Raw genomic sequence first — 24836 nt, 5'->3', positions numbered from 1 at the left:
TCAATGACCCTGGACTGTGACTTCGGCCCCCATTGATACACTCCAGGATGATGTTAATTAAGTACCAAACAAGAAACAACTGACGAACAGGGAGGGACTATCTGGGCTTGTCCAATAAGAAACACTTTTTGTTTTCCGTTAAAATGTTTTGCTACGGTGTGCGCTAATGAATATGACCCAGGCAGTGACCTTGTGGAGTTTGCCCATGCGCATCGCCAGTTTCTCCAGGAAGTCCTCTGGGGAGCTCCAGGTGGGGATGCGGTACGTCTTCTGGATGTACTCAGGTTTGGCCCGCTCTAGCACCGCCGGGATATGCTCCTCCGGGTTACGGATCTTCTCCACTTGCACCTGGGAAACAGCAGTGAAGTGTACAATGATACACTTGTTAGGCTAGAAATGGTACAGGTTTAGACATGGAAGTATACACAATTATCAGTGAGAAAGTTAGACACACAAATATCATACCCCCAAAACATGCTAACCTCTCACCATTACAACAACAGGGGAGGTTAGCATTTTTGGGAGGGGGGTATGCTATTTGTTCATCTAACTTTCTCACCCATCATTATTCACTAATCATTAAGGACTATCTGTAATCATGGTAGCATCCACATTAATATACAAGTGTGCAGAAACATTCAATTCACCATGAAAGTGACACCAAAACGATACATTATTTACCATTAATTTCTATTGGGCACAAAATAATCTGAAACGCAACTAAAACAAACAACAAATGCATCCAACAAGTTTGTAGTCACCAGCTCGATGAAATCACTGCATGCTAGGAATATGAGACCAAATACTCAACATCTGACTACTTTAATACACAAGTGAATTTGTCCCAATATTTTTGTTCAACTAAAATGGGGCACAAAAAGTACATTTCCAAACAGTTTACCCAGCATGGATGAAAATACCCTCAAATTAAATCTGATCGTCTGCACTTTAACTATTTCAAATCCAATGTGCTGGCGTACAGAGCCAAAACAAAACAATTTTCCACCGTCCCAATACTTTAAGCTCACTGTATAACCCTGCACGCTCAAATAAAATATAATTAATGGTTGAGTACAAAACAAAAACAACCATATAGATTATTGATGGAGAAAAATAATAACATACCACTCCTTTCAACACGATGTCGCTCTCGCTGTCATCAGAGGGGTAAACGACACCGGGGCAGTCGATGAGGAAGATGCGTCGCATCAGGGTGATGTACTGCCACACCTGGAAGAAGAGACCGGGCCCGAGATCAGCTAAGTCACAGGATCTATTGATTTTATACTCGGAGCACTTTCACAACATTTCACCGGTTTGGGACAATCACATTTGATAATGTAGCAGAAATGAAGACCCTAGTGCCTCAACATAAACAAAACAGATCTTAAAAGCGGACAGACCATTCATTCAGAGCGTACTCCAGAACTGTCCACATGTACTTCGTCAGCCAAAAAGGTGAGTAGGACTAGCGAACAGCAAAAGCACTAGCTTATGTCAATCGACTATCCCCCATAGTACAAAAGTTGAACTATTGTATTCGGTGCAAGAAATAAATATTTCTCAATGTTCCATTAGGGGGAAAACACCATTATCAAAAGTGACCACAAATGCGATTATACATGTAATGCTTATATTAAATCTTGTCTTTACATATAATAAATAAAAAGGTGTGAAATTTGTTTAGATTTAGAATGGACCATTACCATGCACCTGTCTCGAAACAGGGGCAGGTGGAAAACAATACATGTCATCTAAGCTTAAATAGCAAATGGAAGACGCTTTTCCCGTGGTTCACTTAGAAATTAATATAGTAGGATTAGCCTATAGAACACTGATGGGATTCTCCTCTTAATAGAAGCCATCACGCTGTTCTCACACAATGGCATAGCTTATAGAAATGTTGCGCAACATGAGCTCATGGGCTCTCATGGAGTGTTTGATTCGATTTTTTATCACATTTGTATTGATATCAGAGTGAATAGAGGGGACAATAGAGTGCTGAGTACCTGGCAGTTTGGTAGGATACTAATGACCATCAGCAGCATCAGAGCTTGGAGAAGCCTAATTACCGTGACTAAACGGTCACATAGAATTTGACTGCCTTCATGACTCATAACCGCTGGTGTGGTGGTAATACGGTCACAGCCCTAAAATCAGGCCTACCACCGTATCGTCGGGAAACTTAATGTGTTGATTCGTGCGTGGCCACTCAGTTGTGGGTGAACAGGGAGTACAGGAGGGGACTAAGCACACACCCAGAGAGCTGCCATGTTGAGGGTCAGAGAGGCAGATGTGTTGTTGCCAGTCAGGATCCAATTTAGGTCTGATTTAGGTCGTTTATCTACTTGCCCAGAGTCAGACGAACTCATAAATACCATTTTTATTTGGCAGCGTGCAGTTTGGAGACTGAAGTTAGCTTAGCGCAATTGCTGGAAATCTCCCGGTACAGTAGCCAGCTCCTCTCAAAAGCAGGGAAATAGACATAACTACAGCAAAACTGGGTGGTTGGTCATTTATAGTCTTACAAATCTATACATAGTATTCAATATTTTATACATTTGTTAATTTCAATGATAAGACCACTGCGCCACCCGGGCCACTTCACACCCAGGCTCTGTCGCAGCCGGCCGCAACCGGGAGGTCCGTGAGGCGACGCACAATTGGCATAGCGTTGTTCGGGTTAGGGAGGGTTTGGCCGGTAGGGATATCCTTGTCTCAGTATGTAAATGTAATAAAATGTATGCACTCTACTGTAAGTCGCTCTGGATAAGAGTGTCTGCTAAATGACTAAAATGTAAAATGTAATAATCATATGAAATGAGATTCTATCCACTTCCTCATTCTCTGACCAGTTGTTGTATAGAGATCGCAATATTGTATTGGTCTCAATGACGCTGCCCGTGTGTTTACAGACGCCATAATGGGACAGAAAGCATTACTAGCTCTGGTCTAGCTCTCAAACTCTAGGCGGCATTATGTGTAATGGAACCGCGTCATGATTAAGGGCTAGCTCTGGTCCAACGTTAGTTAAGCCAAATCTCTGAAATTCAAAGACATTCAAAGTTCCTTCATAGAAGCCACTCCTCTGTAGGTATGATTCTGTAGGCCAGATTCAGATAATGCATGTCATAAGAACAAGATTCCCAATTCCACTCGCATCGCGCACCCTACACTACACTTGTCTGTCTAATGCATGTACATAGCTTGCCTGCTCCATAGCAAGCGGTTCTATCCATTGGTAAAGTAATTTAAAGTTGAGGTAAATGGAAAAAAAAGTATCGATTTCAGAGGTTTGAAAAGGAACAGAATGAAAAAAAATTATGGACGAAAACGATTGGAAAATAATTTCAGTTCCAACCCCTGGTAAGAAGGTCTATTCCCCTGCTTTTGAGAGGAGCTGGCTACTGTACTGAGAATCACATTACTTTTCTCTTCTGCCTGAAAACCAATACTCATATCCCAATTTGGACGACGGAAGGAAATATTTGACAAGCTTTTTTACACAGAAACACAAACGCATTGCACATTATTTCAAACAACCGGGGCAAGAGAGAGCGAGAGAGAGGAGGGACAACCCAATGCTGAACAACCTTGTTTGGCCACAAACAAATGCAGACAGACAGACGCTAGCAGCCTCTGGCAAGAGCCACCTTGCATTGGGCGATAAACTCTTGCTGGTTACACGCCAATCTGATAGACCCCAAAGGGGAGAAAAAAACTGATCTCTTTTGCACGCTCACAGTTCTGGCAACAGACGGCCAACTCCGATAGTATCACCCTCAGTGGGGTTTCCAGACCTCCAGATCCACCGTTTGGTTCCAAACAAGATAAACAGGTCCAGAGAGAGGAAATGAAGGATGAGGGTTATTGTTTTTCTTGCTTTTTGGCCACGTTTCTGCCAGGTATCAGACGTACACTACCGTTCAAAAGCTTGTGGTCACTTAGAAATGTCCTTGTTTTTGAAAGAAAAGCAAACATTTTGTCCATTAAAATAACATCAAATTGATCAGAAATACAGTGTAGACATTGTTAATGTTGTAAATTACTATTCTAGCTGGAAACGGCTGATTTTTTATGGAATATCTGCATAGGCGTACAGAGGCCCATTATCAGCAACTATCACTCCTGTGTTCCAATGGCACGTTGTGTTAGCTAATCCAAGTTTATCAATTTAAAAGGCTAATTGATCATTAGAAAACCTTTTTGCAATTATGTTGGCACAGCTGAAAACTGTTTTTCTGATTAAAGAAGCAATAAAACTGGCCTTCTTTAGATTAGTTGAGTATCTGAGCATCAGCATTTGTGGGTTTAATTACAGATTCAAAATGGCCAGAAACAAAGTCCTTTCTTCTGAAACTCGTCAGTCTATTCTTGTTCTGAGAAATTAAGGCTATTCCATGCGAGAAATTGCCAAGAAACTGAAGATCTCATACAACACTATGTACTACTCCCTTCACAGAACAGATCTGGCTCTTACCAGAATAGAAAGAGGAGTGGGAGGCCCCGGTGCACAACTGAGCAAGAGGACAAGTACATTAGAGTGTCTAGTTTGAGAAACAGATGCCTCACAAGTCCTCAACTGGCAGCTTCATTAAATAGTACCTACAAAACACCAGTCTCAAAATCAACAGTGAAGAGGTGACTACGGGATGCTGGCCTTCTAGGCAGAGTTGGACAATAAAAAGAAAAGATTAAGATGGGCAAAAGAACACAGACACTGGACAGAGGAAGATCGGAAAAAAGTGTTATGGACAGACAAATCTAAGTTTGAGGTGTTCGGCTCACAAAGAAGAACATTCGTGAGACACAGAAAAAATGAAAAGATGCTGGAGGAGTGCTTGACGCCATCTGTCAAGCATGATGGAGGCAATGTGATGCTCTGGGGTGCTTTGGTGGTGGTAAAGTGGGAGATTTGTGCAGGGTAAAAGGGATCTTGAAGAAGGAAGGCTATCAATCCATTTTGCAACGCCATACCCTGTTGACGGCGCTTAATTGGAGCCAATTTCTTTCTACAACAGCTCCAAACTATGCAAGAACTATTTAGGGAAGAAGCAGTCAGCAGGTATTCTGTCTATGATGGAGTGGCCAGCACTGTCATCGGATCTCAACCCTATTGAGCTGTTGTGGGAGCAGCTTGACTGTGTGGTACGTAAGAAATGCCCATCAAGCCAGTCCAACTTGTGTGAGGTGCTTCAGGAAGCACGGGGTGAAATCTCTTTAGATTACCTCAACGAAACTGACAACTAGAATGCCAAAGGTCTGCAAGGCTGTAATTGCTGAAAATTGAGGATTTTTTGACGAAAGCAAAGTTTGAAAGACACAATTATTATTTCAATTAAAAATCATTATTTATAACCTTGTCAACATCTTGACCATATTTCCTATTCATTTGACAAACTCATTTCATGTATGTTTTCATGGAAAACAAAGACATTTCTAAGTGACCCCAAACTTTTGAACGATAGCGTATAGCCAAAGCGAAAGGTTTAAATACATATACTTCAGCACATCGTTGGGAAGTTACTTAGGCTATGAGTAGCACATTGATACACAAACAGTGCTGCCTGCAACATCACATTTTGTGTGCTCTTTTAGCAATCAAGGGAATAGCGTGAGATTGTCCCCCCTGCATTGGCCTTTATTGAGATTACATGGACGTGTCATGACGTTGGCAGTGGGGGTAGGTTTATAACAGTCATAAATACCTCTTTCCCCCTTTTTCTCTTCCCTACTGATGTGACATAAGAAAACCCCTTGGTTAACATAGAGATTCTGGGGACATCAGAAAGTGGGGGGGAATGAACTATATTCTGGTAATCCGATCAACTGAACATATGCGGTGGTACTTAAGGTATATTATGTCAGTTCGGTTGCCCTCTGACACATTCTCATCAATGATAGAATGACAAACTCTACTGTGGAAAGTCTAAACGTCAGAGGTATCGGATTCACATGGAATTGTTGTTTAATTCAAATGTTTGAATATGAAATTATTTGTGAAAAGATTAAATGTAATTTTAGCTTCCAAATGAGAGATTTGGATTTTCATAAATTTGGGCTTCTGCTCAACTAGGGGCCCGCCCCTGTGAAGAGACATGGGTTATAAACTTTTCAGACACACCCCTCTCCCTCCACTATAAAAGCCATTGACAAAAATATAACTTCCTGTTCTGGGTACATTTAGGATGACGATCCGATGTCAGAATGGTTCAGATAATAACAACTACAGAACTAAGCCAACATCAGCATGGACTTTGGTTGCAAATGGTATGAACTTTGAACTCGTATTCACTACAGAAGTGATACCGCCTAGCCGTTGAGTTAGCAACAGCCGCTACAAACGCAGGTTAGGAAGGACAGTCTGAGTATCCCGTCTACTACACACGACGCTACTCCAACGAATCCAGTGACCACCAGAGACATTCTTCAAAGGACAGAGGACTCGGGTTGGTGGTCTTCCATCTACCACCAACCTACTGAAGCGCAGCTCAGAGTAAATATTTATTGCATTTTCCTTCTTCAAATGGGCGGTAATATAGAATGCATAAGATACTGTATTTACGATGGTACAGCTTCGACTATGTTCCAGTCTCCCGCTCTTTCACTAAAATCCCGCCCCTTTTCTTTGTGTAACAAGCTGACATATCTATTCCGCCGGCTAGGGACGTTTTTCTGTATGACGTAATTTGTGATCAAGTTATGATTTCATTGTGTATGTGTGATTCTGTGTGATTAGTTAGGTATTTAGTAAATAAATAATTAAACCCAATTTTGTATTGCTGATTCAACTTGTTAGCCAGGATTCTTGCAGATAACAAGGATTTACCACTTTCAGATGAGACTGAATAAAATGACGATTAAGGTGACTGCTATGGATGTAAAATATTACTAAATCTTTAAGAGTTTATTCGGAAGATAACAGCTCTATAAATATTATTTCGTGGTGTCCCTCTAGTTAATTAATATTTACATGATTAGTTCAATCAGGTAATATTAATTACGGAGAAATTATTTTATAGAATAGCATGTCATAGCAATTAATCTGGCATAGTCAAAGACACGACAGACGTATGTAAATTGCTCATGACACCTCAGGTATCAATATGGGCTTATGTTCAAGTGTTTTTATTTTGAAGTTATTTTTGAGGGGAATGATACCATACCTTAGTCTCACCGGCGAGGGGTGCCACGTTGCAGACCTTCTTGGAGCGTAGCGTGTTGATAACAGAGCTCTTTCCCACGTTGGGGTAGCCGATGAATCCAACGCTGATCTGCTTCTTGTCTGTGTGGAGCTGAAGAGGCAAAACAACTTAAAATAGCAGTTTCCTGAACAATAGTCTAAACTTAACCTGTCTTCAATTCCGAACAGCCACAACTCTACACAGCCAATACTAATAAAACATGTGACCATGTAATCTAAAAAAGCTTGTTTTCACAGGAGAAAAATAGCTACTGGAAGCAGATAAGTCTACACCATGGATGAAAAATCTGTCAAAACCAAGAGGTATAAATATTAGTCTCCCCACTTTGTCCCGAAAGGTCAATTCTAACAGCCATTTATTTTAACCGTTTCTTTGCCTCGTTATCTCTCGGACATGTCTGTGAGCCGAGGCAAAAAAAATTCAACCGCTGGAGTGGGGCAAATGCCTAAAGAACTTCAGTTCACACACACAAAGATCATGGAAACCTTAGTATGTTTTCTACTCAACACGGTTATCTTAAACCCAACAGAGAAAGTGTCAGCGATATACCTTTCAACTTGATTTATGTTAACTATGCCTCCTCTGAGCATCCAAGGCCCTGTTTTATGGCCCGCGCATACCAAAAATAGCTCGGCAACAGATGGGAGAACCTTGTGTGGAGCCGCACGCTCATAAGGGTGGTTAGAGTAGGGTGCCATGACAAAAGTTGTCCATTTGTACCAACCTCTGCCCCTTAGGGACCTACTTTTGACCAAATGGGGAGTTTAGTTCGGTTCGTGTGGAGTGGGAGCCTCATGTGTGAGAAGACGGAACCTACCTTGCCAAACTGCCTGAGGAGTTGGATGAGGGAGCCCTTGCCGAACGAGTTGGTGAGGCTGGCATGGAAGGCCAAGGTGGGGTACTCTGCAGAGAGCACGGCTACCCAGCGTTTCTGGTTTGAAGACAAAACAGACAGACCTAAGTCAGACAGACATGGACATACATTTACTCTATGTGAAATTGTAATTAGTTTGCACAGCACGTGTGTCAGTATGAAAGGAAAGTGTGTAGATTGTAGCCTACAAATCAGGCGAATGTCAAACCCATCAAATATCCTGCAAGTACGCACGATTCAGTTGGCCGTGGAAAAATGTATGCCTAGAAATGTATCATTAGGGTAAGACATCATCTTCTCTGATGCTGATGGAGTAAATAATATACTTCTGAGTGGGAATGAGGGCTGGTTACACAAGATTAGCACTGAAGAATAAGCCTATTTAACAACACAGGCACAATGTGTCATTTCAATTTAAGTCTGACAATCATTCATAATGTGTGTTTTACAAGTGCACCTCTAGTATATTCTAATGGCACTGCAGCAAAATCCAGCAGCACATTATGAAAACGGTTGGCGCTGACACCATCCTTCCTGTTTTGGTGAACCCTGAATCCACACACACACACACACACGTTATTTGAGGCCACAGGCTATCATTTGTCAAGGTAGATCAAGCATGATCCGGGATTGGAAAAAAAGTTGACGATAACTACTTACATAAAACTCCTGAGAACATCAACTCCATCCAGAAAACAATTGACATAGAAGGCATTGCCAGTCTTGCTCGTATATTAGTCTTTCGATCACACATTCACAGTTTTAGGGATTTTCACACTACTGAGCCAAACCAAACCGGACTGAGCTGGTTTGTTTCCCATCCATCATAGTTGCAGCAACCGTGTTGAAAAAGACAATGTGAAAAGAAACTCAGCTGAGTACAGTTTGGGCCGGCAAAATAGTGTGAATGGGGTACATGTGTAGGCTTGGCCAGGTGTGGACTCAAGTCACATGACTTGGACTCAAGACAGACTCAAACCACAAAATTTGATGACCTGACAGAAATTAAACTTGAGACTCGACTTAGACTGATAACTTGAAATTATCTGGGCAGGTTTTGTAACGTTTTGTCACTACTCTCTATGCAGCCAGAGACCGCATTGCACTTGCAAAGAAACTGATTGCCTAGTGAAATGCACACTCGGCCCTCTGATTGGACCAGCAAAATGTCAAATCAACACAGGTCGTGCGCTACAGTTGCGCAGTGAAGTGCTTTATTTATTTTTATTTGGGGGGGGGGGGGGGGGGGGGGGGGGGGGTCACGAGTGTGAAATTAAATGTGGAAGATGCATATATTCATACATATTTCAATAGGAATTTTTGTATTTATACCTTTGCTTATTCGATCTGATCACTAATCTAGGCCTACGGAATTGCATCATATTAATGTAATAATCTTTAAACTGCATAACGTGAGCTCGCGTGCATGTGTGGGGGGGAGCATCAAGCAACAATTACTAGCATAGCTGGTCTTTTGGCATGTCAAAATAGCTTGGGTTATAGCTTGAGTTATGAAGCGTGCATTAGGAATTTGTTGCCAAATTAATTATTACACAATCAAAATAATGAAATGGGCTGTCTGGTAGCCTCAATAGATAGTCAAACGATTTTGTGACCGTAGGACTATTAGGGGGCGCTATTTTCACTTTGGGGAAAAAATCGTGCACAAATTAAACGGCCTCGTACTCTGTTCTAGATCATACAATATGCATAGTATTATTACTATTGGATAGAAAACACTCTGAAGTTTCTAAAACTGTTTGAATTATATATGTGAGTAAAACAGAACTCATTTGGCAGCAAACTTCCGAACAGGAAGTGAAAATTCTGAAAATGGGGCTCTGTGTCAGGGCCTGCCTATTCAACTGGCATATATTTATGGATCTGTATGCACTTCATACACCTTCCACTAGATGTCAACAGGCAGTAGAATGTTGAATGGGGTGTCTACCTTGATGTGATTGATTAGATTTTTTTTTTTTTTTTAAATCTAACACAGCGGTTGCATTAAGAACCAGTGTATCTTTCATTTGCTGTACAACATGTATTTTTTAGTAAAGTTGAGTGAATTTTTTTGGTTAGATTACGTGACTGTCCAAAATTTCTCCGGACAATTTGGTGCATTATGGCTACGTATTCACAATGTAAAACCACAATTTGTACCTCTAAATTTACACATTTTCGAACAAAACATAAATGTATTGTACAACATGTTATAAGACTGTCATCTGATGAAGTTGTTCAAAGGTTAGTGATTAATTTTATCTCTATTTGTGGGTTTTGTGAAAGCTATGTTGGCGGTGAATAAATGGCGTTGTGTGTTTGGCTATTGTGGTGAGCTAATATAAATATATATTGTGTTCTCGTTGTAAAACTTTTTTTTTCTCTTTTTTTTTATCGGAAATGATGACTGGATTCACAAGATGTTTATCTTACATTTGCTGTATTGGGCTTGTGATTTCATGAAATTATATGATATCCCTGTGGCGCTAGGCTAGGCAGATTTTTTGATGAGGAGGATCCTGGATTCGGGAGGGTGACTCGTTAGAGGTAAAAAAAAAGGTTCTATCTGCACAAAGCATAGCTCTGAGATATTGAGCATCAATTTTCACATCCCAGATATCAGAACTGTTTTGTAGTGAATCATGTTGTCAAACCCATTAAGGTCCTCACCATAAAAGGTACCAAAAGTACAGAGTATCAAAATCCTGCGACATTTGTTAATAATAACATTTGGTGGGTGGGGTGGGGGTGGGTGCAATTGCAGATAGAACCTTATAGCTCTGAAATGTCAATCTGGATTCAGCCACAAGTTTGACACTTCTTCTATGTTCAGTTTTTAAGAAGTCTTCAGCTATTTGAATACATAAATTATAGAATAGTACTGTTTTCCAAAATAGAAAACAAATACATTTCTTAATGTATTATGATCAGACAAATTACTGTTTTCACTGAACAACAATGTGAAATGTAATTAAAAGATTTGACACCGTTTTTTGCTTGCGTGCCATTATTGCTGGTTAGACTAGCCTAAACCATACTTTAAGGGAGATGGCAAAGACACGTGTTCTGATTGGTCTGCATTTGTTCAGGCTTGTGATTGGACTGCAGATAGAACTTCCTAGTTTATTTTTCACTTAAAATTAACTTTTTCAAAAATCTAACTTTACAGACATGAAAAACATCTAAGTTATATTTTTGATGTAAAAAAAAAAAAAACTGATATAACCTCATGTCCCATGTACAGATTATTTTTACTTGACTTGCTCAGAATGCATGACTTGGATTTGAGACTCGGCCCTTGTGACTTGAGATTTGCTTGCGACTCGAATAATAGTGACTTGGTCTCACCTCTGGGCTCGGCCCTAATTGATGTGCTCTCTGTCACTTGGAGCTGTAGGGCGAGGATAACCGATGCCATCTATATTGATGTATGATCTGTGTTTTTTAAATCTTTATTTAACTAGGCCAGTCAGTTAAGAACAAATTCTTATTTACAATGATAGCCAAACCCGGACGATGCTGGGCCACTTGCGCACTGCCCTATTGGACTCCCAATCACGGCAAGTTGTGATACAGCCTGGAATACAACCAGGGTCTGTAGTGATGCTTCTAGCACTGAGATGCAGTGCCTTGGACCGCTGTGCCACTCGGGAGCGCCCAAAAAATGGTGTCAGAAGTGGGAAGTGAGTCAGAAGTGGTAACTCATATCTTTACAGGGGGAACACTGAATTCCTCTATGCAATGGGGTTATTGTCATCAGGAATTCTGTCTTACTTACAATGGTCTCATACCCCACACAAGCCTTTAAATGCTGTGACATCCTGTGGAGATTGGGCCTTGGTGATCAGGTTACCAAAAACCTGGTATCGTTTGATTGGTCAATTGTAGTTGTTTTTAGGTTGAAAAGGTTATACCTCAGAGGGTATCAATGGACTCAAGGTCTGTTCGCTCTCTTATCCTGTATCCAGTCCATGGAGCAAAGTTGTATGATCAATTCTCATTTCCTAGGCTTCAAGGTCTTATAAGGCATATTTGTTCATGCTTTGTCTTGAAAGCTAAGGTTAAGATCCATGCGCTTGGAATAATGCCTTGTAATGCTTGCAACTTAAGCTTCATGCCTCATTTTACAAAGTCATTAAATACACTTCTATTTAGAACTCCATTATCAGACATTTCTTGATTGACTTTAACTCAAACGTAGTCTCATGCATATTGCCATTTATCTTTTGGAGTCAGAAACATATTTTAATAGGCTAATTGCTTAGTTTTATTATGAGACGTACGGGAGGTTTATATACACACACAGAACAAAAATATCAACGAAACATGCAACAATTTCAAAGATCTTACTGAGTTAAAGTTCCTATAAGGAAATCAGTCATTTAAAATACATTCATTAGGTCCTAATCTATGGATTTCACATGACTGGGAATACAGATATGCATCTGCTGCTCACAGATAGCTTAAAAAAAGGTAGGGGGCTGGATCAGAAAAACAGTCAGTATCTGGTGTGATCACCATTTGCCTCATGCAGCACGACACATCTCCTTAGCATAGAGTTGATCAGGCTGTTGATTGTGGCCTGTGGAATGTTGTTCCACTCCTCTTCAATGGCTGTGAGAAGTTGCTGGATATTGGCGGGAACTGGAACAGGCTGTTGTACACGTCGATCCAGAGCATCCCAAACATTCTCAATTGGTAACATGTCTGGTGAGTATGCAGCGCTTGGAAGAACTGGGACATTTTCAGCTTCCAGGAATTGTGTACAGATCCTTGCGACATGGGGCCGTGCATTATCATGCTGAAACAGGAGTTGCTGGCGGCGGATGAATTCCACGACAACGGACCTCAGGATCTTGTCATGGTATCTCCGCGCATTCAAATAACCATCAATAAAATGCAATTGTGTTCGTTGTCCATAGCTTATGCCTTGCCTTGCCCATACCACAACCCCACCATGGGGCACTCTGTTCACAACGTTGACATCAGCAAACCTCTCGCCCAAACACGCGGTCTGCCATCTGCCTGGTACAATTGAAACCGGGATTCTTCCCTTAAGAGCACACTTTTCCATCGTGACAGTGGCCATCAAAGGTAAGCATTTGCCCATTGAAGTCGGTTACGACACTGAAAAGCAGTCAGGTCAAGACCCTGGTGAGGACGACGAGCACGCAGAGGAGCTTCCCTGAGACGGTTTCTGACGTTTTTTTCAGAAATTCTTTGGTTGTGCAAACCCAGTTTCATCAGCTGTCAGGGTGTCTCAGATGATCCCGCAGTTGAAAAAGCCGGATGTGGAGGTCCTCGGCGTGGTTACACGTGGTATGCGGTTGTGAAGCAAGTTGGACTTACTGCTAAATTCGCAAATGATTTGGGAAGTGGATTATGGTAGAGAAATTAACATTCAATGCTCTGGCAACAGCTCTGGTGGACATTCCTGCATTCAGCATGCCAATTTGTATCTCCCTCAAAACTTGAGATATCTGTAGCATTGTGTTGTGTGACAAAACTGCACATTTAAGATGGGCCTTTAACAGTGTGCGGGCCTTCTTTTTTACTGGCTTTGTATTGTTCCCAGCACAAGATGCACCTGTGTAATGATCATGCTGTTTAATGAGCTTCTAGATATGCCACACCTGTCAGGAGGATGGATTATCTTGGCAAAAAATACATGCTAACAAGAATGTAAACACATTTGTGCACAAACTTTGCGCGTATGGAACATTTCTGGGCTCTTATTTCAGCTCATGAAACATGGGACCAACACTTTACATATTGCACTGATATTTTTGTTCAGTGTAATACTCATATACGATAATTATTACCCCACTACATGTGTATTTGTCTCAGGATAAAGTTAAGGGGTCTCTTACCGTGACCCAGGTGGGGATGAGGTCGCACTTGTTGAGCACGAAGATCAGGTGCTTCCAAGGCTTCTCCTTCCTCATGTAGGTCTCGATGCTCTGCGAGCGCGTACCCATGGGGTCGCGGGCATCCAGCACCTGTATGATGACGTCTGACGAGTCTATCACCTGCGAGTTAAGGAGTGAGATTGAGAGAGGAAGCAGAGTCAGGGTTTGAGAGTTCTTAGTTGATCTAAAATCACTATACTTCAGGGATGCAAACTGATGAAGGCCCCAAAATGTGCCTATTTTCAGAACGAGGTTGTTACAATACCAACATTTCACAAACACTTCTACTTAATACAACACAATTTCAACTTCACACGGTATAATAGAAAAGGCTAAGGCAGAAAATAGCTGATTTGCTCATATTTAAAGGCCTCAATGTAGTTAGAAAAATAAATGCATAATGATCCTCTCTCCCGCTCACTCATTCACACACTCCTCCCAAAAGTTGGGCACCAAAGAGAATTTAAGGAACACCAGAAAAATACATTTCTATACAGATTTAGCTTAGAATTACATTGATTCGGCATATGCAGCCTACCTTTGAAGCATCTCTTTGAGTGGGCCATCTATCCCTATTCCGTTATCCCCGTGCCCGCCAAATGTTTGCATAGCCATGGTACCATGTTGTTAGCTAACATGACTAAACAAGGTTGCTTGTTATCAAACCAAAAACGTGCGGCCCAGGAGTAGTTTAAAAACAGCCCGCGACATGGTTCATAAAACTATAGAACATTAGTGCCAATTTGCAGTAGAAAGTGGTTTGGGTTTGAAACTTCATTTTCAGTGATGTAAAGGTACAAGCATGACTGTCACTGTGCTCCATTTTCCCTCTATGGCAGTGACTCCGAGGCTGCATGACAACAAAGCTTAGTCAGACTGGCCTGCTTTGTCCTTACAGGTGAAATGAAGACGCCTATCCACTTCGCTCGCGTGTTCAACCCCATAACTGCACACCCCAGCTCGCCATCAAGGCTAATTCACTTTTTTTTTTTTTAACTGATGGTGATAAACAGAAAGAACAGAGGGAGAAAAGCAACTGAGTAGACTAATGGCTAGTTAGGGGACGCGGGATGGCTGGTTACAGCTGTCACACGTCATTTTATTGGATGAAGAGTTCTGTTATGCCATATCGGACATCCCGCTCTGAACTTTGATATTCTATTTGTAGGAAGCGTAGGGACGCATTCTGTCATTAACTTCGATATGAGAAAGATACAGCGGCAAGTTCGCAACCCTGATACCTGCACCGTACGTAGTCTCTATTAGGAAAGACAAAGGTGAACTATAATAAACATTCCTATATCAATCCGATAGAAAGATGCTGTACCTTGTAGAGTTCTCCCCAAATCCTCTTCGACTGGCCCTTCTTGAAGATCTCCTCACGAGCTTCCGCTCTGTGTGTAGATAACATACAGTTCAACAGGTGAACACCCTAACAATAACCACAGACTGGAACCGCTCATGTGGTCTGACACAGTCAAAACCTAGGCTATATTATCAAACCAAAGAAAATGATGGAGTATCAATCATGGAATTGGGGTAGTAGAATACCTGAAAAAGCACAGTACTGTTTGAAGGCATTGTCACTGTCAGTCAAAGTGACATCAGTGACAGAATTAACGGTGCCAAAGTGACAGGAGCTACTGCACTTACCTGACCCCGTCGTCCTCTGTGACCAGGTCGCGGTCCTTCTCAGCGCTGTAGGTCTGTGCCGAGACCTCGGCCTGTTCTGCCAGGTCCTTCATGTCTCCCACCATCAGGTTGGGTCGTTTACGCTGCGCCTTGGGCCCAAACGTGGTCTCAAAGCCCTCGGTGTCCAGGATGTGTACCTTAGAGTTCTGCAGAAGATGGTGGCCAAGGGGAGGAAATGGGGAGAGATAATTTAGACAAAATTGCTTGACATACACTGCATTGGTTAAATAACAGGAGGAGAAAAATGGTCTTTTGCAATCTATTTGACAGGCTATTCTATCACAGCTGCTTCCAAAGGAGAGAAGCGACAGGAGGGAGACATTCAGAAGACAGACGAGGGGAAGACTTTACAATAGATGTGAAAGACGGATGTGGAAATGTGGGACGATAGAGGCAATTACATCTGTGCTGTACTCCCTTATTATGGTTTTCAATGGGTGTCTGAGCTCTACAACCACAAGTGTCCTCAAAACGTAATGTCTGCAAGTTGTTCAGCTCCCTTACAGACAAACCACAACCCAGGGGGCTGGAGGAAAGCAGCTCTGTGCTCGCACAACAGATTTATGGCCGCCTGCGTTGTATAGTGCGGCTATAGCGTGGCTTTGTAATGCTGCATGCAATGCAAAATAAATGCTTCCACTATAGCAACAGCTTATTTCTCGCACTGCGAAGAAACAAGCAGAATAAAAACCCAACGGCTTGGAGGTGGTTACAGCTGGAACAAAACTCTTGGGTGGAACAGTAGTGGAGAGAAAGAACAGTGATGTAGAATTCCATGTGTGTTCCGTGTGAGGTATATGTTAGGTTATAATTAGTTCGTGCAAACCGCAAAGCTTTATGCGACGGAGCTGTGGCCATGTTCCAGGGGTTCCACCAATAAACAACGGTGGAGAACAAACACAACACGCAGAACCCCAAGTATGCAGTGAAACTGTCAATAAACTGCATTGTCTGAGCCAGATCTGATTAGGAGTTAAATTACCCTCCAACACAGCCGTAAAAGGAAGCCTTAGTCCTATTCCAACATGGAGAGAGAGAGAGAAAGCAAACAGTTTATGGATCTTGTCAAAAGCAATGATGTTTAAAATTTCAGCTTCACTATGACCATCCGCCAGGATGTTTGAGGTTGTTCTTTCTAAAACTATGCGTCTATCACCTCCCGTTTCATTCTTCCACCCCTTCTGGTCTTTTTTTTGCAGTATTCTATTGCTAGCCCTGGCTTTTAAAATTAGAATCTAACAGTAAATGACATTTACCAAATACGCGTTAACGACTGAAGACAGAAACTATGGTGAAAACATCACCATAAAATAGGAGACCTGACAAAGACCTTTCTGCCAACAAACAGTGAAGATCAGGGACAGATCAAAAGATAGAGGACCAAAATTGGCATCCAATTAAAAATGACTTATGCAACATATCTGGACTTGCTCACATTGCTTTGGCATGGGGCTCAATTCCCAAAATGGCTTAAGACATAAAATGGCAAGAGAAGGAAGGAGGAGTGGGGAAAGGAGGGAGAGTAAAAAAAAAGGAAAAGGCCATTCATCTCCAACAGCTTTGAGCATCTTGAAAGGTCTTACACGCATATGGAGCCATTTAGAGGGAAAAGAACACTGAAACTCAGTCAACAACAATGTTCAAAGAGAACATGAAGAACTGGACAGGAGTGTTGCTTGGAGACTTTTGGGGCAATGGAAATGGACAATAAGTCAAATTGTGATCAATTTGACCATGTTCCTCGATAACAAATACAAGGACATTCACTGCACATTAGTGGCAGGGCTCTGGACAATTACCCTGTGCCAAGTAAGACAGAGATGGTAGACTTTGATTTTAAAAAGCTATTATTTCATCTAACATATACAGGGAATGCATGATTGATATTTTGATGTGAAACCTGTCAAAATAGGACCCAGAATTATCAGACTTATTTTTTGCTCTTCAGAGAATTTGACATCTTTGTGCATATTGGCCTATAAGCGATAATACTCACATCCTAAGGAAGGAAGGAAGGAGGGTACTCAGAACATTTAGCTAGATTGATAACTAAAAATATGATAGTGTTTCTATATAGCCATGTAGGATAATTGATTCATCCATTAGTAAAATGTGGGCTAATGTCCCTACAATTGTTTTTTTATTAATACATACAGTTGAAGTCGGAAGTTTACATACACTTAGGTTGAAGTCATTAAAAACAACATTTTCAACCACTCCACAAATTTCATGTTAACAAACTATAGTTTTGGCAAGTCGGTTTGGACATCTACTTTGTGCATGATACAACTCCTATTTACAACAATTGTTTATAGACAGATTATTTCACTGTATCATAATTCCAGTGGATCAGACGTTTACATACACTAAGTTGACCGTGCCTTTAAACAGCTTGGAACATTCCAGAAAATGATGTCGTGGCTTTAGAAGCTTCTGATAGGATAATTAGGATAATTGACATAATTTGAGTCAATTGGAGGTGTACCTGTGGATGTATTTCAAGGCCTACCTTCAAACTCAGTGCTTCTTTGCTTGACATCATGGGAAAATCAAAAGAAATCAGCCATGACTTCAGAAAAAAACTAATTGTACACCTCCACAAGTCTGGTTCATCCTTGGGAGCAATTTCCAAACACCTTAAGGTACCACGTTCATCAGTACAAACAATAGTACGCAAGTATAAACAACATGGGACCACGCAGCCGTCATACCGCTCAGGAAGGAGACGCGTTCTGTCTCCTAGAGATGAACGTACTTTGGTGTGAAAAGTGCAAATCAATCCCAGAACAGCAGCAAAAGGACCTTGTAAAGATGCTGGAGGAAACAGGTACAAAAGTATCTATATCCACAGTAAAACGAGTCCTAAGTCAACATAACCTGAAAGGCCACTCAGCAAGAAAGAAGCCTCTGCTCCAAAACTACCATAAAAACGCCAGACTACGGTTTGCAACTGCACATGGAGAAATGTCCTCTGGTCTGATTAAACAAAAATAGAGCTGTTTGGCCATAATGACCATCATTATGTTTGGAGGAAAAGGGAGTCTTGCAAGCCGAAGAACACCATCCCAACCGTGAAGCACTTGGGTGGCAGCATCATGTTGTGGGGGTGCTTTGCTGCAGGAGGGACTGGTGCACTTCACAAAATAGATGGCATCATGTGGCAGGACAATTATGTGGATATATGGGGCACCGTGTTCTCAGTATGACCTATATGAACTGATAGAAGAAATATCTCAAGACATCAGTCAGGAAGTTAAAGCTTGGTCACAAATGGGTCTTCCAAATGGACAATGACCCCAAGCATACTTCCAAAGTTGTGGCAAAAAGGCTTAAGGACAACAAAGTCAAGGTATTGGAGTGGCCATCACAAAACCTTGACCTCAATCCCATAGAAAATTTGTGGGCAAAGAACTGAAAAAGCATGTGGGGGCAAGGAGTCCTACAAACCTGTCAGGAGGAATGGGCGAAAATTCACCCAACTTATTGTGGTAAGCTATCCGAAACATTAGACCCAAGTTAAACAATTTAAAGGCAACGCTACCAAATACCAAGTGTATAAACTTCACACCCACTGGGAATGTGAAAGAGCTGAAATAAATAATTTCTCTACTATTATTCTGACATTTCACATCCTTAACATAAAGTGGTGATCCTAACTGACCTAAGACCGGGAATTTTTACAGGGATTACATTTTTTTACGGAGTTTAAATGTATTTGGCTAAGGTGTACGTAAACTTCCGACTTCAACTGTACATACATAACATTTCCAGCACTAGGCGAAGGCTACTTGATGTAACTAAAACAGTAGCTTTGAAAACTGTACATTTTCCTGTAGTAGCGTTCTGAGCTTCTCTAAATCCCTCTCTCCCTCCACCATGTGCACAGTTAGGAGAGGGAGTGAGAGTGGCTCGCACACACAGCAGCCGGCCACAAAACAGGGACAGGCAGATACTTTCATAGCAGGAATCCTCATAATGCATAGGCTACAGTTGAGAAAATAATGGCTTTAGAAAAAGTTCTACAGGAACGTTGTGTAGCAAAAATCACCGGTGGCAGGGGTGCAAAGTTGGCTGACTGCATCAAACTATTTCTTGCAAAACAACGCGATACAGACAGGTTAGTTCACTGTGAAGTGGAGCAAAACAAGCGGGAATATGCCAATAGGTCACAAACATAGCCTGGTTGAACCCGAAAGAATGCTCAATCTGGCGTAACCAGGCTCGAAGAAATCGGCTACCTGAGGAAAACAGAGTAATGATTTTACAATAAGTTAACTACTGACTTTCAGCAAGAATAAAGAGAAGGGCACTCATCTTGTACTGCACTGACTCAGATGACTGATGGTTAAAATAAACAGATAGTAATATGATAGGTGGAGCTGTATTGTTAGATTTCAGTGAAGCCTTTATTTTTATTGATCATAAATCGGGGGAAAAAAGAAAAACCTCACTTGCTATGGCTTTACATCACATGGTTGCAGAGTTATTTATCCAACAGAACCTAGAGAGAGTGTTTATATATATATAGTGTATGGACACCCTTTCAAATTAGTGGATTTGGCTATTTCAGCCACACCCGTTGCTGACAGGTGTATACAATACGAGCACACAGCCATGCAATCTCCATAGACAAACATTAGCAGCAGAATGGCCTTACTGAAGAGCTCAGTGACTGACTTCAACGTGGGACCATCATAGGATGCCAGCTTTCAAACAAGTAAATTTGCCAAATTTATGCCCTGCTAGAGCTGCTACTTTCAATGCCCCGGTGCACGAAGCCAGGTCCATACAGAAATGGTTTGTCGAGAGCGGTGTGGAAGAACTTGACTGGCCTGCACAGAGCCCTGACCTCAACCCCATCAAACACCTTTAAACTTGGGAATTCATTTTTCCATCGATGATAGCAAGCTGTCCAGACCCTGAGGCAGCAAAGCGGCCCCAAACCATGATGCTAAAACCACCATACTTTACAGTTGGGATGAGGTTTTGAAGTTGGTGTGCTGGGCCTTTTTTCTCTCCACACAGTGTTGTATGTTCCTTCCTTCCAAACAACTCAACTTTAGTTTCATCCGTCAGAATATTTTTCCAGTTGCGCTGTGGAACATCCAGGTCTACTTATGAACTTCAGACATGCAGCAATGTTTTTTTGGACAGCAGTGGCTTCTTCCATGGCGCCCTCCCATGAACACCATTCTTGTTTAGTGTTTTACGTATCGTAGACTCGTCAGAGATGGTAGCATCTTCCAGAGATTTCTGTTAGTCTTCAGCTGACACGCTAGGATTCTTCTTAACCTTATTGAGCATTCTGCGCTGTGCTCTTGCAGTCAACTTTGCAGGACGGCCACTCCTACGGAGAGTAGCAACAGTGCTGAACTCTATAAATGGACAATTTGTCTTACCGTGGACTGATGAACATCAAAGCTTTTAGAGATACTTTTGTAACCCTTTCCAACTTTATGCAGGTCAACACTTCTTAATCTTGGGTCTTCTGATATCTCTTTTGTTCGACGCATGGTTCACATCAGACAATGCTTCTTGTGAATAGCAAACTAACATTTTATGAGTTTTTTTATGGGGCGTGGTAGGGCAGCTCTAACCAAAATCCCCAATCTCGTCTCATTGATTCGACTCCAGGTTAGTTGACTCATGACTCCAATTAGCTTTTGGGGTTCACACTTTCCAAACTGCACTGTGAATGTTTAAATTGTATATTCAAAATAGACAAGAAAAATACAATAATTTGTGTGTTATTAGTTTAAGCACACCGAGTTTGAATATTGTTGTGACTTATGTCAATTTTATGTAGAAATCCAGATAATTCCAAAGGGTTCACATACTTTTTCTTGCCACTGTACACAGAACATTTGCATTGTAGTGTTATTCTACTAGCAACTACATTTGAATGATTTGAGTGACAATGACGAACATACAGTACCAGTCAAAGTTGACAGAACTACTCATTCCAGGGTTTTTCCTTTATTTTTACTATTTTCTACATTGTAGAATAATAGTGAAGACCTCAACACTATGAAATATATACGGAATCATGTAGTAACCAACAAAGTATATTTCATATTTAAGATTCTTCAAAGTATCCACCCTTTGCACGATGACAGCTTTGCACTCTTGACATTCTCTCAACCAGCTTCATGAGGTTGCTTTTCCAACAGTCTTAAAGGAGTTCCCACAAATGCTGAGCACTTGTTGGCTGCATAACTTAAGTATGAAGGCAATATATTTAGACTATTTTGCATTTGTCTGGGCTTGCTAGCATCAGCCAGCAGCCCTGGGCGGAGCATTTCACCCTGGGAGTTAAAATACACTCCTGGAATTGTAATATGCTATGTAAAATCCATTGTATTCCTATGGTGTGTACTGCGTAGACCAGGGGTATTCAACTCTTACCATACACGGTCCGGAGCCTACTGGTTTGCTGTTCTACCTGAAAATGTATTATACCCACCTGGTCTAAATCAGTGCCTGATTAAAGGGGAACAATGAAAACAAGCAGTGGAACTGGCTTCGAGGTCCAGGGTCGAGTTTGAGGGGTGTAGACTACTGCAGTATAGAAGCTTCAGAAATGACCTTCAAAGACTTCTTTACGTTGTTTTGGAACTATTACATTATTTAGCTGTAAACAAAAATGGATCATAGGTCTAATGAATGTCATTTGGCACAATATTATGGCCATCGATGATTATATTAACCCTGATACTGTATGTCTCAAATTACATTTTAGAAGAGATATTCTTCTGTTATTTAATGCTTAAGAGTATAAAAATGTGATAAAATATTGAATTTGGCATTTACTACTGTAGTCCATAGTAACAAATTGAATAGCACATTCACAAATGGCAAAAATGACAGTCAAAAAATAAATAAAGAACAACATTTTGAAGTGTCTGTCATATCTAGGATATATAAGAAGTCTCACATACATACATACTCTAGGGGGTTATTAATATGGTGTTTGATTTTTTGAAAGAAATTGAATACATTATTTTAGATGTTGTACTAAACGAAGGTTAAATAAAACTAGTTATCAACATATGTTAAAAAAAGGCCAGTGGTTATGCTGTGACATTTTTTGCAATGGTATTGTTTCCGCATCATGATACTAGACCTGCTATTGAGGTCAAAATGCTGGTATCGTGACCACACTATAGTGTTCCCAAATTAATGCGACCCTGTTTGGTACTCACATGTGCCTTGACTCTGTCGTGCAGGAGTGACATTGGCAGCCTGCTCTGTTTCATCACCACACGGTATGGGTCCTTCTTCACCGCACCCATCTCATCCTGGAACTTCTGTAGGGATGACTGCTTGATGACCCGAGTGTTTGCTGAGACAGAGGAGACCAGAGGGGAAGAATTATCCAGTGTGTGTGTGTGTGTGTGTGTGTGTGTGTGTGTGTGTGTGTGAGTTGAGGCTGCAATCTTATCTCTGTACACAGATATTTAAAAAAGGCATAAAAACTGATTTATTCTTAAAATCAAGGGTTTGCCAGTCATTATTGACAAGAACTTCACCATTCTGTATACAGTTTGAACTTGCTCAGAGCTGATCAATTGTTAGACAATTTGCCATTATACATGTCCAATCAATAAAAACAGAAGAGAATTTGTGGGTTAGCCAGTGACAGTGTGGCAATTGCACTACTCACCAAACCATTTGATGTTGGGCTCCACTCTGGCCTGTGTCCCATCAGCCACAGTGGACTGGTACGACAAACGCTTGATCACCTGGCCTCTGTTGTTGCTAATGGCAGAAGAAATAGTCAGTGGTCACGAAAGCAGGTGCATGGAAATGATGTTACAGTCAAATATATTACAAAACAATCCTTTTAAACGAGAAAGAATAAAGATGAGCTAACTGTGGCATACCAGGAACTAGTGTGCTCTATCTGGGTATTGTGTCAAACCCTGACCTGAGCGTTACACTAGCATTAAAGAAAATAGTTAATATGCAAGTCACAGGGGAAGTGTCACATTTTCCCCCCACCCATCATTTACCATCTCTGCTTTTGTCTGTACATATTCAGACGCTTGACAGTTGCTCGGTCCCTCATGCTGTTGCCTGAACCTGCAGGAGTCTTGGGTCGGTCTGTAAAAGGTAGTCATAAGGTAAAGTTATGGTGACATAGCAATTTCATGTCACACAGTGTTGGGAGATTATAGGTGGTGGTATTTTGGGTTAATTAAATGTCAGTGTCAGAACAATATTGGAAATCCATATAACGTGTAGTTCTCAATGTTGTTATGGAAGTTATGTTGTGTTTTTGGCATAACGTTAGACATAATGTGTAGCTAAATTAGCTAGTTACTGTAGCGAACTAATTATGTCAGTGCCAAACATATTGTATACTTTTCCATTTGTAACTAACACGAATGTCACATATGCACCAAATGTTTCTGCATAGATAGTTAGGTAAGGTTGGATCTGTCCGTTTCGTCTTTTCAGAGAGAAAGTCTATCGGGTTAGCTAGCTAACATTAGCTGTAAACAAACAGTAACGTTACATCGCGCATTGACTGTAACTTACCAGGATTACTGCTGGAAGTCGAGGTGTTTATCGTGCTTTTCCCCTTGAACCGTGGCTTCACCATCTTGGCAGGTTATCTGACACACACGTAGACGATGAACAATAAGCGAAATCACTCTTCAAAATGTAAAGTTATATCTTCAACTTCTTCTTTGTACCCGAACCACGTGTTTTAACTCAGAGTCCAGCACATTCCGGAAAGACGTCATCAGAGAGCGACAGTACGTGTATATCTTTTTTGTGTATTGATATTTTATTTGTCTTTTTTAAAATTGTATTTATTGCAGACAAACCAGTATACATACAAGAAGTATACAAACAGACAACGGTAACATATGCTAAGGGGTACAACAAATTACAGATTATACTAAGACCTTAAAATATACACACATATTGATTGTTTTAGCAGCTTTCTTATTAGAATAATGTAGAATGTACTGTTCGAATTCCTTATAGAAAACACGGAAGAGTTTTTTTTTTATTAATTAATTTACATTTATGAATATGAATTTTACATTTGCACAATTCGATTTTATGAGGTAAAATTATGTTTCTTTATCCCTATTATAGTTAAGGAAACCCGAGCAGCACACTCTCCCATAAAAAAACAAA

At 41.0% G+C, this 24836-nt stretch overlaps 1 protein-coding gene across 1 annotated transcript in view; it reads right to left on the bottom strand.

Moving 5' to 3' along the window:
• LOC129857708 (nucleolar GTP-binding protein 2-like) overlaps positions 1-24408 on the bottom strand; it is a 28196-nt gene extending 3788 nt beyond the window's left edge. The window contains exons 1-11 of the mRNA XM_055926210.1: positions 24225-24408; positions 23696-23786; positions 23347-23441; positions 22886-23025; positions 15645-15829; positions 15319-15385; positions 13953-14111; positions 8023-8136; positions 7167-7295; positions 1126-1230; positions 190-348 (exon numbers count right to left, since the gene is read on the bottom strand). Coding sequence (XP_055782185.1) covers positions 190-348; positions 1126-1230; positions 7167-7295; positions 8023-8136; positions 13953-14111; positions 15319-15385; positions 15645-15829; positions 22886-23025; positions 23347-23441; positions 23696-23786; positions 24225-24288 — 1308 coding nt within the window. The 5' untranslated portion in view covers positions 24289-24408. The remainder of the gene's footprint in view (positions 1-189; positions 349-1125; positions 1231-7166; positions 7296-8022; positions 8137-13952; positions 14112-15318; positions 15386-15644; positions 15830-22885; positions 23026-23346; positions 23442-23695; positions 23787-24224) is intronic.
• Between the last annotated feature and the right edge of the window lie 428 nt (positions 24409-24836).

This window comes from Salvelinus fontinalis, chromosome 6 (assembly GCF_029448725.1).
Source record: "Salvelinus fontinalis isolate EN_2023a chromosome 6, ASM2944872v1, whole genome shotgun sequence".
NCBI classification, from domain to species: domain Eukaryota; kingdom Metazoa; phylum Chordata; class Actinopteri; order Salmoniformes; family Salmonidae; genus Salvelinus; species Salvelinus fontinalis.
This window is presented reverse-complemented; position numbering and strand designations above follow the sequence as displayed.